Below are 20,231 nucleotides of genomic sequence, written 5' to 3'. Positions count from 1 at the left end.
ATATGGGTAATGAGTTTTAGAATTTTAATAAATTTATGCTTTTGGGTAGGTGCAATGATAGGACTTTAAGAAATGAGGTATTGGACTTCTAAATTTCCAACCATGGAAGTCTACAACAATCAGAAATGAAAAATTAATGGAACCCATGTGGAACTGAAAATATACTAAACAACACTAATAACACCCAAACTAATATCAGAATACACTTGATGTCAATGTTAGGCTGTGACAGGATATTAAAGAAGAAACACAGGACTACTACAAAAATCAGACACATAAACAGATGGACTTTAAATTGCAGCAGTTGAGGTAATGAAGGCCATTGCTAGCCAAGGCCTTTCATTCCAGGAGTCAAACCTAACCCAAGATGTCACTGATTTGAAACTTGATCACAAATGTTCCCTTCTTTTCTATGGAAGGACAAGATATTTGTTACCTTTCTCATTGGTGTTTTGGTCTTCCTTTTTGTTCTTGTTTCTTGTTGCAGTGTCTGCTTTTCGGAATCTGTTTGTCCTGTTGCTTCTCTTTCCACAGCATTGATGAGGGTATTGGATAGCCAAAGGATTTGATCTGGGGAATACATGTCACATGTTTGCAAAATCACCCCATCTTTGCCACTCAACAGTGCATCTTTGGTGTCTGCATTGAATTTTCCATTCAAATTTGGATCAGTGTTAGTTTTACAAGATTCTAAAATACCATTTTCTTTTATTCTGATAACTCTGAATTTCTGAGAATCTACAGAAGACTCCGAACTGACTGGAGTCTCTGGTGCTAACAAGGTTTTGTTTCCAGTTTCATCCCTTTCCACATCTGCTGCCAATACTGTAATTCTTTCTTGTTCAAATTGATTTAGTGGTTTGCAATGAGGGGATTTCTGAGTGAGGCCGCTAATTCTTTTGAGATGGGATGCTGATTGCATTTTAATGTGGATTGAGGAGGTGGAGGAATCCTGTGAAACAAACAAAAAATGGAGTTGTAAGAAGACAGAGACCTCAGCTGTACAAATTTATACAAATCTAAGCAGAAAAAAAACTTTAAAAATAACCGAAACATAGAAATTACTTTACAACGACTTATAATTACCTACTTCTGACACTGTAGAGCAGTTTTCCACACCATACTTGCAGATTCTTCAAGTTCATAACTACAATTTTTTTTTCTCACTAAATGATTGAAATACTGAAGGTGCGGATCTTCATGAAAGCTTGAAGGAACATCACAGTGGCCTTTTTGAAATGTAGTACTTTTCAGGATGTGTGTATACATCAAATTTCATAACTGTACAAGCAAAACAACAGAAGATTTACATTTCTTAATCCCAATGACAACAATTTCAGTCACTAAGGCACACGACTAGGTGTAGTGTCATCTGTCTTGAACTTTTGTCCAAGCAAGCTAACAAATTACTCATTTGTAATCTGAGGTCAGAACCAATATATAAAAGCTACTCTTTGTCTTCCTACAATATGTGTCTTCTTCATTACAGATCTATCATAAGCCATCACGATCCTTACAGCACTGATTCTCTGTCAGAGATTATTTTTTGTTTACAAATATAATGGATTACCATTTTGCCAGTCTGATTAATTTCTAAAACTCATTGTAGATGGAAAAATAAGTACACTAATCATATGGTACACAGAATATCAAAACAAAAGTTAAATTCTACATTATAAATATAGTTCCATTACAGTGATCCCCCTCTTATACAAGCTCCTCACTAGCTGCCACCTCTTCAACATGGCCAGTTTTCTTGGCATCAACAAGTTTGTTTACAAAAGTACTTCTTGTGGGTGACCACCCTTCTGATATGGCACACAGCTAGCATATTAGTCCAAAAATGTAAAATTTTACCTCTCACAAGCAGCCATATTTTATTTAATTTATTTTCAAAACCAATATTTAATTCATATGGTAAGGTATGTAATCTGATTATCTTTTCTGATGTGTTTCCAGATGTCAGGAATTTTGTTACTGAGGTAGCTGCTGGCTAAAGTACATTATATCATGTACCACTACAGTTATTATTATACCATTATTTACAAACACAAAAATTCAAAGTAAGTTGGCTCAACAATGTTGTGATAGGGTTTAGGACTTTAGCTGTTGAGTTCTTCTCTTTGACGATCATGACCATGGGTAATTGTCAAGGTCAAAACGAGGTCAACATAGGCTAAATATAGCTTTTGTGGATTCACACACAATGAAAAATGAACCTTGAATAAAACAGGGTACTAGGCCAAGACCAAAAATTCATGTGACGGTACATGTATTATTTCCGTTCTAAACAAGACATTTCATCTAATCTACAAAAGATTTGTCTGCATGACGAAACTGTAGTACAATTTGCTACACAGGAATAAATCATTGAAAAATGTAACATGTCGTCACGTAAATGGAAAATTCTTACTTTAGAAGAAGTAAAAGTTATTCGGCTCAATCAGTGGGAAGATTTCAAGAATTCTTGCCCAAAGAAATTTTATTGGAAAGACTCAAATAAAAACATCATAAAAGATATGGAGAATATTTTGCAGCAGTAGAAAAACAGTCTAAATGGAAAGAGAATGATTCTGAATGCTACGCAATGTTTGCACCAACATTTAAATAAGGTTTTTCAATGGTTTTGCATTATGTGAGCCAAGAGCATCCCACTCTCATGTCACACTTCTAAATTAAGAACTATTAATGTATGTTCACTTGAAATAAGTCTATTCTTAGGACTAGAAACTTTTGATTATCAAAATTAATTTGAAATGAAGATATATGTTTTAAAGTTACACGTAGCTATCTAACTTCATACACATACTTCTCACAAATACAGTCCCCATCTGGAAAGGCCAACCTTCTTATATGGCCACTTTCGAAGTGCAGAAGAGGTGACCTTAAATGAGGGGGTGAAATGTAGTACTTAAACAAAACAACACAACTTTCTCTTGCTCTCACTTTGCTCTGTTCATTATATATCTATGTGTGTGTGTGTTTGTACATGTATATATTAAGTCTTTAGAAGACTATGAAGTTATGTTATGTACACAAGGAAGTTCAACATGGAAATATGTCTCATAGAGACGTAAAAATCTCTTGCAGTAGAAAATACAAATTACAGAAATAAATGAAGCTCTTGAAAAGAGAAAAGTATTTTTTTTCTTCAAGTTTATTTCATTGGCTGGGCTAAATAATTATGTAAATTAGTCAAAAGTAAAATTATTTAGCGCACATTCAAAAATGTTATATTCTATACATACAATTTTGAATACTTTAAATTTATTTACTTTCAAGAGTAGCAACTTTGTGGTCTTTCAAGTGACAATTTTTGTCAATAACTGAATTTTTTGGATGAGGGAAGGAGTTCCTACTGACTTTAAAATTGGGTTCTTTTTCAATAAGCCTTCAATATCAAGGTTTGTAATGGCCTGAAATCAAGGAATATTGGCAATCCACAAATAAACAGTGAAAACACACTGTCTGCATTTTGCGTTGCTATAAAGTGTAACAGCTTCTTTTATGAATCACCTTTCTTTTTGGTGCCCTGGCTTTCCTTTTAGCTACATTTTCCTGTTTCATGCTATCTAATGTGGAGGGTTTTTCCCATGCCTGGTCTAGAGAATGCCAAGGAACCATGTCTTCTTTCTTGTCTTGTATGTGTACTGAGTAGTCTGGGTGTGCTCCACTATTATTGTTTTTGTTTGGCTAGAAAATACAATTCATAAACTTAACAAATAATGCAAAATCTCTCTTACTTGTATTAGAACATGACAACATAAAAATCATTCTGTCCTACTGTGACACAACACTTAACAAAGCAAGACTACATCAATGAGAAACACAAGATTGTTCACAATTGCAATAAATAGAAAATAATAAAAGCCAGTTTAATGGGCAAGAAATTTACTAAACTCATTAAATGATACAATATGCCATTTGCTGTGAGCCAGTTTTGGCAATTCAAAAAATGTAAGTAACATTAATAGCAAAATCCCAAATATGTAATTTGCAAACTGAACAAGTTTTCATAACTGATAACTATAGCAACTGCTATGGCATGTCATCACAAAATCCACACAATTTTTGTGGCATACATAGATTCTCTCTATCAGTACTCATCCCAAACTTTAACACTGATATTTATAAAATTACTTTAACCCTGCTAGTGATACAGTGCCCTAACCCTGCTAGTGATACAGTGCCCTAACCCTGATATTTATAAAATTACTTTAACCCTGCTAGTGATACAGTGCCCTAACCCTGCTAGTGATAGTGTTCATCCCCTAAACCTGATAGTGATACAGGTGTCAGAGCAAAATTGGTACAGGTGTCATAGAGTAAAAATACTGCATTTAAGTATATTCTCTGAACTACTAAATTTGTGTTGGGCTACAAGGTTCTTTCCCTGGTAGCCCAGTGGGCTACCATCTGATTGATACAAATTGGTGGACCTAATACATAGGTGCAATAAGAGTACTTTGACTAATGAACTATTTAGTATAAAACTATGTATGTGACACAAGGGTTGTGGCAATGGGCACTTTAGTCATGCACAAATTTTATCCATATTATGGTAAATGTAATACATCATTGAAATTAGTGTTACTACCTCCACCCCAAAAAAACCATTTTTTTAAATAGTAAAATATTTCTTTGAAAATACTTATACAATCATAGTACCTTAGGATAACTACTACTACCTCACAAATCCAGCCCCCTCCAATAACACTTTTAGCTAAAAGAAGCAAAAAGTTGTCTGCCCATCAGGCAGAGTGATCTCCAGTTGGTATTGGGATCAGCACCAAATTCTGTGAATATCTCAGTTACTACTGGAGCATAAGGCACAGTCTCTATATTGATATAACTGCAGGGAGGCTGGGAGGGTGTACGTGTATAGTGAATTGGTAAATATTATCAAAGAAACATATTTTACTAGAACAAATTGGTTTCTCCTTTAAATGTGTTACACAATCATACTAAGTTAGGAGGATAGGTAAGAAGTGGAAGGAGATTCGACCTCTTACCTCAGAGACACCATCTCTGGTACCCTAAGGTATTTGAGACAGCTTCTAGATAACCAAAACTGGAAAAGATTTCAGCTGTTTGGGAGCAGCTTTGAAAGGGAAAAATTTGCCCTCATGCAAATCCAGCACAAATCATGAAGCTGCATCCTATGAATATGTCCCCGCATATTCTTTTGACTAAATTCATGGAGTGCCCTGAATTGATACTGTGACTTATCATGTATATGTTTAGTCATGGACCCAATGATGCCTTGTATATGGCCTAGTCTGGTCAAAATGGAAGTAAGTCATCTGTGTGGGGAGAATGATGTCCAAGTCATTATGTTGGGATGCATTACAGGATGTTTGATCCATGTAACTGGTCCATACATCTGAGGTGGCAAGGTCTATAGGAATGGCCAATACTGATTTGAGTTTTGTTGTGGTGATCTACAAAGATTCTGATTGTGAAAACAATTGAAAGTTGAATCTCCTGTAGATAATTTTCACCTGATGTCAGAATTGTAGACTTCCCCAGGTGATGTGGAGAAAAAAAGACAGAAGTTTGATGGGATTGGGTGGGAAACTTTAGTTCAAGTCTGCAAGGCAGAGTTCACTCATCCAAGCAGGATTTAATAATGATGAGCAAACCTGAATGTCAGTCTCATCATTTATAGTTTAAGGCAGGTAAGTCAACATTTCCCTGTGCTGTCTGCAAAGTAGTTGGAGAAGAATGTCCATGATGGTGGCACACTACACTTGCAGCACTGGCGAGTAAGATTTGTGATTTGTGATTTGGGTTTTTAATGTAGCTTTAAAAAAAAATCAGTCATATCACTACTATGTCGCAGTGTGACAGCTTATAGTGATGTCTAGCACTGGGGCATCATGCCACAGACATGTAGCATGATGTCCCACCCAGTCACATTATCCTGACACCAGGCCAACCAGTCATAACACTAACCTCTTAATGCCGAGCGCCAAGTGAGGCAACTGTTGGTACCATTTTTGTAAGTCTTTGGTATGACTCGGCTGGAGATCGAACCCACGACCTCCCGCATCCAAGGCAGACGCTCTAACCACTAGACCACCGGAGTGGTCACAAGTAAGATTCCATTACTTCCAACGTGTTGCTAAGTAGAGTTTCTTGGGTGGCAGAGGCTTGAGAGAGATTTAAGAGACACCACTTGCAGACTGAAGCCCCAAGATGGACATCATATGCTGGAAGTGTTTTGAGGTACAGTAAAATCTGACTTGAAAGACCATTGCTATGTGAGACCACCTGTCTTGAGAGACCATTGCTATGTGAGACCACCTGTCTTGAGAGACCATGTTCTCAATGCACAGATTGATTGATTAGATAGCATTATAACCTGTTATGAGAGACCACCTGTCTTGAAAGACCATACTTTTTGGGCAAAAGGGGTGGTCTTTCAAGACAGGTTCTACTGTACTATGTGGGTAAGACTGATTCATGAGGGTGTCTATATAAACTGTATGTCTATATAAACTGTATGTCTTCCAAAGTAAGTGCCTAGCAGCACTATGTAGTTTACACACTGATCTAATCTGAGTCATGGAACTGGTTAAGTTTGTATTCTGGTGGCTGATACTGTATGACCAATTGTGATCATGGCTCATTGCGATCAGAGTTATATGGCCAAATCCAGTCATGAGGAAACATGATCATCTTGGCTAGCATGACGTTGTTCAGTTCTTGAGGCTGGGATAGGGTACAGGATATTGATCATGTATCTGGTCCATAATTCTGAAATGTGAGACTAATTGCTTGTTGCTTCTCTCCATCTCACTGTCCAAATATATCGTTTGAGTTCTTGCATGCAAGCAGATGTTTTCATCCCTCAAGCAATGACTGACTTTTATCCATAATATGTAAGTCCAACATGTATTCAAGGGACAATAACCAGAGAACCAAAGTTGCTACACATGATTAGGTTGTCAGACTGGTCTTGCCTATGGTCTAAATCTGCAAGTTAGGTTGTAAGACTGGTCTTGCCTATGGTCTAAATCTGCAAGTTAGGTAGTCAGACTGGTCTTGCCTATGGTCTAAATCTGCAAGTTAGGTAGTCAGACTGGTCTTGCCTATGGTCTAAATCTGCAAGACAAAATCGAGCAGATCCTATTTACATTTAGTGTAGTGAGCGTCCTGATTTTTGAACTTGCAAGATTCCATGCAGGGTTACCCACTATGATAAATTATCGAGGTGCACTTATCTGTACAGGTAGAGAATGAAAGCCTCAGTATTAATATGTAGAAAGTGGACTCGAAATAATCAATTCTAGTCACAAATAACAAAGGTAGATAGAATCACTGGAGTATTGCTTATTGAATTGAATGGAAAGCAAATAATCAATTGCCTATACAGGTAAAAATCACTGAAGTGTGACTTATACATGTAGTTATGTGCATGAGCTGGATGCTCATGAATAAATCGTGTACAGAAAACTTTCCTGTACTTATCAGACTAGAGCAGAAGCCGTACAGTAATTTAAACACATTTTCTATGTTACTCACAAAAACCTGCACATAAGAAGGAGCTGAAGCGTAACTATTGATACTTATGAAGTAGGCGCTAAAACATCTATTACGAGACAATTTTACCTGTGGGAAAAGGCCCAAAGATGTTCTATACAGGTAAAATCAATCAAGTGTCATGCATATGACTATGAATTAATGCTAGAAGATGGCCTAATGAAGGCAATGAAGCATCAATCAAGCTCAATGACAGCCTGTACAGGTAAATTCAGTGAAGCCTGATGTACAGACACTAAGACTGCATTGGTATAGAAAATGTTCAAACAAAATTGACGGGTAATTCCATGCATTGCAATTGATGTACATGAAGAAAAAGCTCAAATCACAACATTAACCCATGAAGTAGAGTCTATTTCTCTTTGACATAACTTAAAGTTTAATGTCTGCTACCAGAAAAAGAATGAATGATAGCTTGCAAGGGAATCTACAATGTGGACTTGGGGTGTTCTAGAATTATGGAACTTATCAGTCACCCTATGGGAGGATGAATTCTCGATATACAGCAGGGGTATTTTCTATCTGAAAAAGAATTAGCTATGCATTACCAACAGGTTACTGCGGCCGCAAGTGGCCGAGTGGTCTTAAGTGCTCTCTGTTACAGATCACTGCCATCTCACCTCTTTTTGCGTGGGTTCGAGTCTAGGATTTGGCCAATGTGGGTATGTGAGAAAGCTTGCCAGTAGCTTCTCATGGGTCAGTGGTTCTTCCTGAGGTTTTTCCGGGTTCTTCCTCCACCATTAATACGGGCCCCCATGCATAGCCTATCGTGTGCTGAAAAATGGCATTAAACCCCACAACAAACAAACAAAAAACAAACAGGTTACATATTACTGATATTAAAACTAACAATATTTCAACCACTTTTTTGTCAATATTTCAACCACTTTTTGGTCAATATTTCAATCATTTTTTTCCCCAACATTTCAATCAATTTTTGTCAATATTTCAATCATTTATTGCCAATATTTCAATCATCTTTTGTCAATATTTCAATCATTTTTTGGCAATATTTCAATTATTTTGGACTTTTTCTCTTGCCAAAGAAACTTTAAAGCACTTTCACAAATTGATCCAATGTCAATTTCCTTTTCACCAACACAACATGTATATATAGATCGTACATTACTGTTTAGGCACGATACCTATATATACTACTTATTGCATGTGTATATGCTTCCCATTGCTGAATACTTGATTGACTTTATTTGCCAGCCATAACAGCCCCATCAACACCGCATCTGATGATTTGCATCATGCGGTGATTACAATTCCAAATGAGGCTGATGAATAAAGCACACATAAGCAAAATCTTACTGAATAAGCATATGATCCAACATGGGTGTACAATTCCAGGAAGATTGAGTTTCTGACTTTTTTAAGTGGACCATTATTTTAGTTATGGATATTTATAACAGAAACCTAATGTTTTTCAATGAAATAAACTTATATCCAATTTCAAGCATGTTCTGAGGACTACTAAGCATTTTCAAGCACTTTTCAAGTACTTTAATGACCAATTTCAAATTCAAGCACTTTTCAAGTACTTTAAGGAGCCAACCTCAAATTCAAGCAGTTTCCCCACAATTTAAAAAGCCGACCTCAAATTCAAGCAGTTTTCCCACAATTTAAAAAACCTACCTCAAATTTAAGTACTTTTCAGTTCTTTAAGAAGCCAACCTCAAATCTGAGCACTTTTACCATACTTTAAAGAGCCAACCTCACATTCAAGCACATTTCCAGTATTTTAAGGAGCCAATTTAAAATACAAGCACCACCAGAATCAAGTACTTATCAAAATTGTGTGAACACAGTCATTAATTTTTCCTTAACAAAATAGATTTAATACTTTCAATTCACTTGAGATGTTACACACAGCTGTGTATAAATACCAAGAAGCAAAACATATATGAAATTAAATACCAATAGCAACTGTCCCCTTCAATGTATACCATATTTCCTCAATGGGTAAAGCTCAACTATTGTTTCTCCCCCCCCTTATAAACAATTTTTAGATAAAAATCATATAAGCTCTTTAGTACATTGCAGCAGATGAAGCAAGATCAAACAGTGATATATGTAGTGACCTTTGTTTTAAATAGAACATTTTCTTCACTTGATTCATCAACTTCCATTCCATCTTCTTTGGAACAAGCAGATCTTGAAGAGGATGAGCTCAATTTCTTGTCAACATCCCTTGGGAAGGTCTGACAATTTCCTTTGTCCTTCTCATTGGTGCAGGACCCAGAATCTGAAGGCTGGTCATCTTCGTTAGTGCCATAGGGATTTAGTAATGACCTGAAGTCCTCACAATACTGAATAAGGGAGCCAATTTTCAAATAGTCCGCAAGTTTTTCCACCTCATCAATATTATCAGCCCTTAGCTGCACAGCCCCAGCATAGAGGTAATCAAGAATTTGTCCCACAGCCACTTGATCTAGTTCCAGCGGAAGAAAAATCTGGATATTTCTCCCTTCCTCTCTGTACTCCAACATATTTAAGATATTGGGGCAGGCAGCAATCAACACCAGTTTGTGAAGCTGTAATATAAAAGAAAAAAATTCCAAGGGTTTGAATTCTCAAAAAATCCCCAAACATGCAACGTTAATAGTTATTCTCTCTGACACTGTACTGTAGCAGCAAGTCAATTGTTAAGTATTATATAACAATTTCAATTCTACTCCTTTAAGTTCCAATAATACTGTGGTTCACATAGATGATTAAACCTGTGACAGTATGTGCTTAAATGTTATAAATTTAGTCAACCAATTATATTTCTAATGCCAACATTCAGATTCACTTATTTAGTTGCGAGTACATGCATCCCTAATGGTCAAAACCATGGGTACATGGATAAATTAGGGCATACAGTGGTTTGAAAATCAAATGTATGGTAGACAGTGGTGCAATATGTGTCATTTGTTATGTAATATGTATAATTTGCAACACTATTCATTAGCAGCAAGTTAAGGTCCAGTGCATTTACTTGCATTGTTAATTCCTAATCATGAGCAGAATCTTGATAGTAAGTCAAATTTAACAACTGATCAGACACCTTGAATCATTCCCATTTTTAGCTCTAATGATAACAGACCAGAAGAGCTTACTGTATAAACTTGCTTAAGAGTCAAGTTCAACTGCAAACTGCACAAACCCAGATCTGCAGTTGCATAATGCATTGGCAGATCTGGTTCTGTAAAGTGTGCTAGGAGTAATCAGTAGAACAAACAACACAGACCCTAATCTGCAGGTGCATTATGCAATGGCAGATCAGGATCATTGTTGTTTGCAGTTTGACTCAACTTATAAGCAAGCATATATGGTATATGATGGTCTGTTGTCTGTCCTTCATTTATTAGAATAAGTTTGTTATTGCTATTACTCCTCTAAATTACTAAGAGACCTGCCATGACACTTTATACACACATTCATCCCAAAAATCGAGTTAGTGCTATAAAAAAAATAGTGCCCCTCAGACAGCCAATATGCCTTCCATGGCAGCCATCTGCACAATCTTGCTATAGTTACTAATTCTGATTGGATGGTTATATCAACATGGGGTGTTCACTAAAAAACTTCTGATATCTAGTTGGTCCTAAAAAAAAATGGTGCCAATTATCATCATGGCTGTCATTGTGGCATCTTGATAAGTTTTCTATTGCTACTTCAAGGTTCTGCATAGTTACACAGGTCTGAAAATGTAAAGAAAATAATCCTCCTGATTCTCCACTGATAATTCATGGCATGAAAACAGAAATGGCTATATCCTATGAGAGGTTTAAAGAACTACAATGATCTTTATTTTGTCATCTGAATGATTTGGATTTGAGAGTAGAGAGCTAAGCCTAACTTCTAATATACAAAAACAGAGAAAACTGCAAACCATGCATGGCTATTTTCATTTCCTGAACTTCTGAAGTAGATTATATATATAAAAAATTATCCAGCAACTCTTTGTTAGTATTTTGATACTGTAAATTTTCATAATGCACTTTCAGAAAATAATAATGCCTACTGACTGTGACAATTCATTTCTATACAAGGGCACATAATTAGTATACTTTATGCTAATTCAAGTACTTTTCCCAGAGCATAGAAGCAGTGATTTTCATTCACTCTCTGCGTCAAACACCACTTGGTTTTCCTAAGTGATACAAATTAATGCCAGTCCCAGTAGATGAAAGAAATGCAAATATATCTTAACTTTCTCAACACTGTTAGAGATGTAAAGCAAGCAATTTTGCCCTGTGCCATCCTCACTTTCACCAGTGCTCCAAAAACCCAGAGAAAAATTATTCTAATGACCAAATGGGCATTATCAGTACATGATTTCATTCTGGATGTATAACCAAAAAGTTAAATAACAAACATCTAAACAGACCTCAATAACTGGCATGCATTATTTCCACAGAACATTGTTAATGATTATGAAAGTACAGCACAAGGCTTCATCCACTCCACTGCATTAAAATGGTGCTAGTTTCAAAATTTAATTTACATTGCATTTTTTCAAGACTGCAACAAATGCTATGAAAAAACAAAGAAATATAAAACTTCATACAACCATTTCTGACAATATGTTACTTTTAAACAGATTAACAATACAGATGTAACATTCTATTCAGAAAATCATTCTTGTACATGATATAATATAAAAAAAGAAATGTAACTGTGCAAATGTTGAAATTTGTCTTAAAGTCAACTCCCGAGTTTCACATTTCTGCTCGTGGCTGAAAATTTATAGTAAAGATACTCCCGTGATTTCCCACACTGGTAATCCTCTGTATAAAAAAGAAATGCGTATACACATGGCAAGTTGTAATGAACTTGAAGGCAACCGTAGTTCATTACAACTCACCATGGATATACACAGTTTATTTATACATCCAAATGATGGGAATGATTTGGGTTTGAGAGTACACCTGGAACATGGCTGGTTTCTTACTCTACTTCAAATGTGATTTTCACAGAAAACTGCTGACTCTGCATGGCTATTTCACTAACTCAACTTCTGACGTAGAATATATACCCCAACAAATAGCCAATAATTTTTTGTATTTACTACTTAGTAGTTACTACTCCTGAATAGATAGTGTAACCAACATGGAGTTTTCATTAAAAGACTTTTATGCCTAGCTGGTCCTAAATGAAAATGATACCAATCTAGCATTCACCATGATTGCTGTCTTAAAAATCCTGTTATCATTATTCCTCCTGAATGGATGGCTTTCCTGATGTGATATGTCATTACAAGTTTCCTTATGATGTCTCTTTGGTCCTAAATCAAAATTCCACCAATCTCATATCGAGTATGGCCACCATGTCAGCTAACTTGAAAATGTCTGTACTGCCACTCTTGAATTGATGGTCATATCTTGCATGTTGTTTTTTTTTAACCAAAGAACATCATATGATGTCTAGTCTGTTTTTAATGAAAATGTGTTTTCAGACCTTTAGCTTTATGGCCATGGTGGCCATCTTGAAAATATTATCACTATTTCTCCTGAAATGATAGCTATAACAACACAGGGTTTTCACTCAAAAACTTCATAGGATATGTTGCTGTTCCTAAATGAACAGGGTGCAGATTGCCTAAAGTATGGCTGTCAAGGTAGCCATCTTGAAAATCTTATTAAAAGCTAATTCTCATGGCCAGATGGTCACACACACACACACACACACACATATATATATATATATATATATATATATATATATATATATATATATATATATACAATTTATTAACAAATAGAGATAAACAGTTTTAGTAATATTTGTATTATGTATAATACACGCTTATTAGAAGTAAAGAAAATAAATTAAAAAAATAAAAAAAATAAAAAAAAAAAAAATTACAAAGATAAATGTATACAACATATATACCAGTATAATCTTTATAGCTGTTAAAGTGGTTATCAGAACTCAAATTATTTAATAAAAATATAATAAAAAAATATGGTGTGCATAATGGTTACTATCAAGTACTTTATAAATAATTAATCATATTATATTGATAATTAATTACAAATTCAATTTCATTTTTAAAGAATTAGTAAACTTATTTTTATGTTATTAGATTATACTTTTACCAATTAAGATGGATGGTCATATATATATATATATATATATATATATATATATATATATATGGGCTTTTCACTCAAATCTTGCTGGTTCTATATAAATATGGTGGTAATCAATGGCAGCCATCTTGAAAATCTTATCAAAACTCCTCTTGAAAGGATGGTTGTATAGACACAGGATTTTCACTAAAACACTTGTTGGTAGCTGGTCCTAACTGAAATGATGCCAATGTGACCTATCTATATTTGAAAAATCTCATAAGAGTTAAATTCTCCTGAATGGATGGTCATACTGGCATTTAAAACAAGAGGCCCAGGTGGGTCTGAGATTATTTAGAAATAAAGCTTGCAATGTGTGTATGTATGAATACATGTATGTATGTATGTATGTATGTATGTATGTATGTATGTAATGTATGCATGTATGTATGTATGTATGTATAGGTGTGTTTGTGTGTGTATATATATATATATATATATATATATATATATATATATATATACTGTATATATATAATTTTTTTAAAAAGTAAAGTCCAGTGGCTGAAGTGCATTTGTACATGTGGCAGGCCCATGCAGGGGTGGGGTGGGGTGGGGGTGTGATTCCTCTCAATTCCAATCTAGTCAGCATCTTCAGACTCTGAACACATCAAATAGTAACACTGCTTGTCAGATGGATTGTGACAGCTGGTTATGTGTTTGGTTTACATGTGGAATGATGATATTATCCAAGCCAACATGGATCTAAACCCTTTTTCACCAGTCATAAGAAAATAACTGATGATGCAACTTTATGGAAAGTGTTTTAAGGAAGCGATCATACACAAGTACCTTAGTAACCAATTAACATCTTAGTTTCATTGGCTGCATTAGCTCCCTTTTGATGTTGAGTGTAAGTGCTTTATCTTGAGAGGTGTATTATTTGTGTTCATACAGGTGGTATAATCATTTTAACCATTAAAGCAGCTGTTGTATTTTGTCCCCATTTTTGTTTTTTTTGCATTTTTTATCTGAAGTATCTTTTGAGATTAATCAATGAAATTAAATAACTACAAATATGCATAATTTAAGAGACAAAACCACACATTTAAATACCCACAAAAATATCTCTTTATTTGAAAGCATGGAATTTGAGACCCACAAATATAAATGACATTACAGTATATAGAACCACTTTCTCTGCATAAAAAAGACAAATCATATATGCAAGCAACATTGTTTTTTGGATCTCTCCAAACCCCTGGGTGCTTGGCCCTAACTTATAACTTAGTAACTGCTTATGTCCTTAACGTATATTCATTTATTTGGCATTATAAAAGAAGTTAATCTGTACAGTCAACATGGACTCCTGGGTCTGTCCTTACCATTCCTGAGACCCTGTCCCTGAAGTCATAACTTGGCAACCACTGACATCTGCACCTAAGGGAGCTCCAGTGGCTCAATGGTTAAGGCACTAAACACATGACCTGAAGGTTGCACATTCTAGCACAAACAACTGATCTGCTTGTATTGATAATCAAATTTCTCTAGATTTTGTTTATAAGGTCATGCATTTCTTTTTACTAAGTATTTTACAAATCTGCAAGTGTCTGAGGTGGAAAGCATAATGGGTTATTGTATTTTCTTTATTTTATAAAAGTTAAAAAATACAAAATATACATTTAACTTAATTTGGATGTAATAACACTGAATGTAAGAAATGCCTAAATTAATGCACAATACATGTGATAACATACAAACAAAAAATGTTTCTGGTGCTTTAATTATGACATACATTACTGGCAAATTTCAGACTCTATTTAACCCAACTTCTCAAGCTTGCTTCAAAATTTTCAGGACTTGGGTTTTAACAATAATTCCATGCACAAAAGCATTATAAACCAAGACTTAATTTTCACAAGAAAACTGTTCATAAATCCCCTTTATTGCAAATAAGTAACTGCAGAGAGACTCTGAAACTATGACACATTTACTGGTGTGCAACAGAGATGCTTTTAGGTCTTCTGTCTAGAGATTTTTCTACATCATTAGCACATTCCTGCACAGCATTCTGCCCAAGTATAAAATTTATTGGGTGTGCATCACAGATGATCAACAATATTCTTGGTTTGTTGTGGGTTAAACGCACTTTAAGGTGTTTTGCCTTTGAATAGTTTTATTGTGCAATGACAATAGTTTCTTGCTTAAGGACACACCATGGCAGCTGACCTGGCCCAGTCTTGAGAATCAAACCTGGTACTAATGCACAGAAGCCCAGCATGTTAAGTACTGGTAAATACCAGTCAAGTAAAATGTAATTATATTATCAAATTATTATCAATTCAGTGTTGTTAAATGCTGCCATTAATTTCATATTACTTGGTTTAAATTATTAACTATTCATCACAATCCATAATGCACATGATTTTGTTCTTTATTTATAACTTGTTTTACTAAAACTTAAGCATCTGCATTGCAAAATACTTTTTCATCTGTTTAAATGTTTTTGACATGCAAAGGAAAGAACTTTGGATAACCCCAACCTGATGTCTGAAATAGTCTTTATTACAGATTACTTCTCATTCTTTACTCCAAAAAAAAGGAGGAGGATTTCTATATAAAAAATTTTCAATACTGTTAATTACATGTTATGAAAACAATTGTTTTAAGTTTTCTCTAGCTTTTTAATCTTCATCCATATTCAGTGGCACACCTGCATCATTTCTCTAACTTTGTATCGAAGCTGGCAATAATTCTCTTTGGCAATTATTTTTAAATAAAGTTGCATCAACATTTTTAAAGTTTTACCAATGGTAGCCAAACTTGATGGAGAATCATCAACCCACTGGAAGCGCATGGCAAGCTTTCTCACATCAGTGATCTCCCCAGAATTTTTTTTTTACAGCATTAGGGCAGGCGCATGGTAGCATAAAATGTTTTTAAAAGTGAAAGAATATCAATATCAATAAAATATAAATAAAGTATATACATGTACATAGTTATTCCCCAAGTAATAACATTATTTAATGTCAAACTTATTTGTATTAGAACTTGAATAAATGAATTCCTTCATTTCTTCTCTAGCCCATATATTTTGACTGCCATATTAAAAATAAAGTATCTCAAGCAAAGTCCTTCTGTAGTAATTGCCATTAGGTAATTCAGCACCCTCTGACTCGGCCTGTTCCTTAACAGAATCCTGTATCTGTACATCAAAAGTCCTTCTGTACTAATTGCCATTAGGTAATTCAGCACCCTTTGACTCAGCCTGTTCCTTAACAGACTCCTGTCTCTGTACATCAAAAGTCCTTCTGTACTAATTGCCATTAGGTAATTCAGCACCCTTTGACTCAGTCTGTTCCTTAACAGACTCCTGACTCTGTACATCAAAAGTCCTTCTGTACTAATTGCCATTAGGCAATTCAGCACCCTTTGACTCAGCCTGTTCCTTAACAGACTCCTGTCTCTGTACATCATAGTAAATGACCTTACACAGTCTGAAAAAAACGGAACATACAATTTATTATTGGATGATCAAAAAGATTTTTAAAAAAGATTCAAGGTCATGACTTTTACTAAATAATCTGTAAGTATGTGCAGGGCTCACAGCGACCTGAACTTCTGGGTCAAATATATATACATTTCTCAAAGGAAACATCCTTTCTCCTTGTAACACATCCGTGTGACATGCCTCATTCTTCCCTGGGACATTCCCCCTTTTTATATTTTGGCCTGCCATGGCCAATTTGCAGAATAGCTAAAAGTAAGACTTAAGTACGGTAAAACAGCTAAGAAAGCCAGTGTGACTAATTAACAGTTAGTCCATATTATTGCAATTATCTTGTGGAAAAGAACTGCACCTCTGAAGGTTACTCTGATGTGCTTCAAAGAAACCAATGTTATTTGAGTGTGTATGTAAACACCTATGATTATTCAGCAAATAAACAATGCCCTATTTTGTGTAATGGTTATTAAATTAAATTGTTGATGACACTAATGCCAACAAAAGGCAAAAGGAAATATGAGAAAATTTCTTCTGACTGGTATCAGTACCTAAAGCTTGGGTGAATTTATCTTGACAGTAGTTCACATATGCAGTCTCAATTTATTTATGTACATGTACCAAGATAAATTAATCTTTTTTATTGAGCCCATGTTATATCCCATCTTAATTCCTTATGGTAAAGTCTTAAGGTATTGAACACTGTTTACTATATTATTGTGAATGAGTCATTTGCAGTCATGCTGCTTGATTTAATTTTTCATTAATTCTTTGTTTCATTTAATGATGGTAATTTATGTTATATATGGTATACAGTGTAACACCAGGTGTTAACTAATGTTTCTTTGGTGCAAACAGAGATGTTATTTTACTTGCAGAAGAAACAGCACAGCATTCTAAATGATCATTTTCTGGGATTGAAACTAACTGTTTATGATTTAATTGTTTATTTGGTTTTTTTTAGTGTTGTTGTAAGAGTAAAAAAATTAGAAACTGACATATAATTTTTAAATTTAACATTCTATATACTGAAAAATATTTTCTTTTTCATGAAATATTATCAATGGGTGAAAATTTTATCCACATATGTATTAAAATAATGATCATGTACTTTTTCATATTCCTATCTTTTTTAAAGTGAAGGACTCCAAAATTTATGCCAAAAACTAAAAAAATAAGCTGGGGACTCCTGAATTCCCAAGAGTGAAGAGTCCAGGACCTGCCTGAAATTCTGTTGAGAACCCTGCTATAGCTGAGACTATTCAAGTTATATTTTTTTTAACCGTCAAAGACATAACATGGTTTTATGTTCATCTGTGGCAATAATGAAGCCTGTGGAATATAATTTAATGATTGAGGTATTTTGGGTTTTTTTCTGCAATTCTGACAAATAAAAAGATGACTCAAATAATGCAGCAATATAAAATACCACAACCTAAATCATCATGGAGAAATATTTCAAATAGAAATGAAGGATTAATCCAACACTTTTTAGTTAAACGTTTTCAAAAGAGGTAAAACTGGACGAAAAAACTGCTCATTTTTCTTATTTGAAAAGACAGAAATGAGAAATTAATCCAGCACCACCCACTTCAGTTGTGGTTTAACATTCAAATTATAAAATCTCTTCCACTGATAATACAAAGTAAATACAACAGCAACTCATGCATCGCGTTTTCTGGAACTTAACAGGAGAGACAAAAATCACAACTACAACTACTACAATAAAAACGATAGTGCCAATGGAATTGTACACCCCCATCTGCATATAACCTCTTGGTAGCTAAGTAGATCTAAGCCAAAATTTAGAAATATGGAAAACTTACCATCAGATCCAGCAATTTCCTTCCAAGGATACAAAGTCTTCCATTCAGTGTTGAACCCCATCCTTTCTTTCTTAAGCTCTTGATTTGGGAAGTTCCACTATCTGAATCAAAATCACCAATCTGATCTTCACAGCCAGGTCAACATGGGGCTAGCTGGGCCCTGGTTAATTTTACATTTTTTTTAAAAAAAAAGGTGGTGTGTCCATTTTACATTTGAAATTGCTTAACTTAAAATGTAACATGTATAACTTCTTTAGCTGATAAGTAGAAACAACTGAAACATATAGAACTCACACACTAACAGTAGATTCCCATTATCCCTGACCAATCACATGACTATATCAGCATAAAGATGAACCCTGCATCAATGTTCATGCATACATGGTTGGATAAGTCAGGTATAAAAGATAAAGCTAAGTAAATGACAAACTATCCTGAACAATCTTAATTAAACACCAACAAAATGTACAAACAGATGTGATATGAGTAACAGGGCTTTGAATTAGGTTACATGATGCTTATTTAACAAATTAACTGTATAAGGATCATGGGAAATAAATGCATAGGCATATAAGTGCATAGTATAGAAGCAGGTTCTAAAGCAACACTGGCTTTAAGACTGCATAGCAGGACTGTGACAGTAAAAGGCCCTGGGGAGAACACTCTCTCACATACTCAAGTCAAGTAGAGACTTGAACCTGCATGGACTGAAGTGAGATGTGAGAGATCTGTAAAGTGAGCTCTTTTGACCAGTTGGCCCCCAGATTCAAATGCATATATATATTTAAAAAAGTAAAGATGGACATATTCTTATGTCAGTTGTTTAGGCTCAAATAAACAGTAACACAAGAAAGAGTGAAAACAACATGCTTTGAAAAATATAACAAATTTGTATTTCCCTGGAAAAATAATGTAAAAATGAAAGAAGAAAAAATAAGAATTTATGGTTTCAAGAATCAAAGCCAAAAATAATCCAAGAATAAAATTTTAGTAGTCTTAATAACAAAATGTTCAACTGATTTCACGTTCGAATCCCAAACAAGAATCAGATGGAAGACGATGACGTATGCTTCAATCTGTAGTGCTGAAGTCTACAGTTCCTTGTAGAAACAAGAATTATCACTCCAGTTTCTGATAACTGAATAAATTTTTATAAAAAAACTGCTCTTGCTCCTCAATATTACATGAGCACACATATTTCCAGAAAAATAACAGAATTAATCCTTCTGAATCTAAGCAATTTGAAATAACTCCAAACAGCACAACATACAACTAACAATTTAACAGCCTAAT

The 20,231-nt window shown here is 34.6% G+C and overlaps 2 protein-coding genes across 2 annotated transcripts in view; both read right to left on the bottom strand.

Moving 5' to 3' along the window:
- LOC149785663 (uncharacterized) overlaps positions 1–20,231 on the bottom strand; it is a 40,950-nt gene that overhangs the window by 9,430 nt on the left and 11,289 nt on the right. Inside the window, exons 3-5 of the mRNA XM_089979492.1 lie at positions 9,633–10,085; positions 3,517–3,693; positions 437–952 (exon numbers count right to left, since the gene is read on the bottom strand). Of these exons, the coding sequence (XP_089835618.1) occupies positions 437–952; positions 3,517–3,693; positions 9,633–10,085 (1,146 nt within the window). The remainder of the gene's footprint in view (positions 1–436; positions 953–3,516; positions 3,694–9,632; positions 10,086–20,231) is intronic.
- On the bottom strand, positions 14,613–19,735 carry LOC149785664 (uncharacterized). The gene is made up of 2 exons (XM_089931232.1): positions 18,939–19,735; positions 14,613–17,107 (listed from the first exon to the last, which is right to left on the bottom strand). The coding sequence occupies exons 1-2, from the start codon at positions 18,997–18,999 to the stop codon at positions 16,680–16,682; spliced, it is 489 nt and encodes a 162-aa protein (XP_089787358.1). The 5' UTR covers positions 19,000–19,735; the 3' UTR covers positions 14,613–16,679.

The sequence above is a fragment of the Sinohyriopsis cumingii genome, chromosome 13 (assembly GCF_028554795.1).
Source record: "Sinohyriopsis cumingii isolate HCF-2022 chromosome 13, ASM2855479v2, whole genome shotgun sequence".
Lineage (NCBI taxonomy): Eukaryota > Metazoa > Mollusca > Bivalvia > Unionida > Unionidae > Sinohyriopsis > Sinohyriopsis cumingii.
Note: the sequence above shows the minus strand (reverse complement) of the source record. Positions and strands in the feature narration are given on the sequence as shown.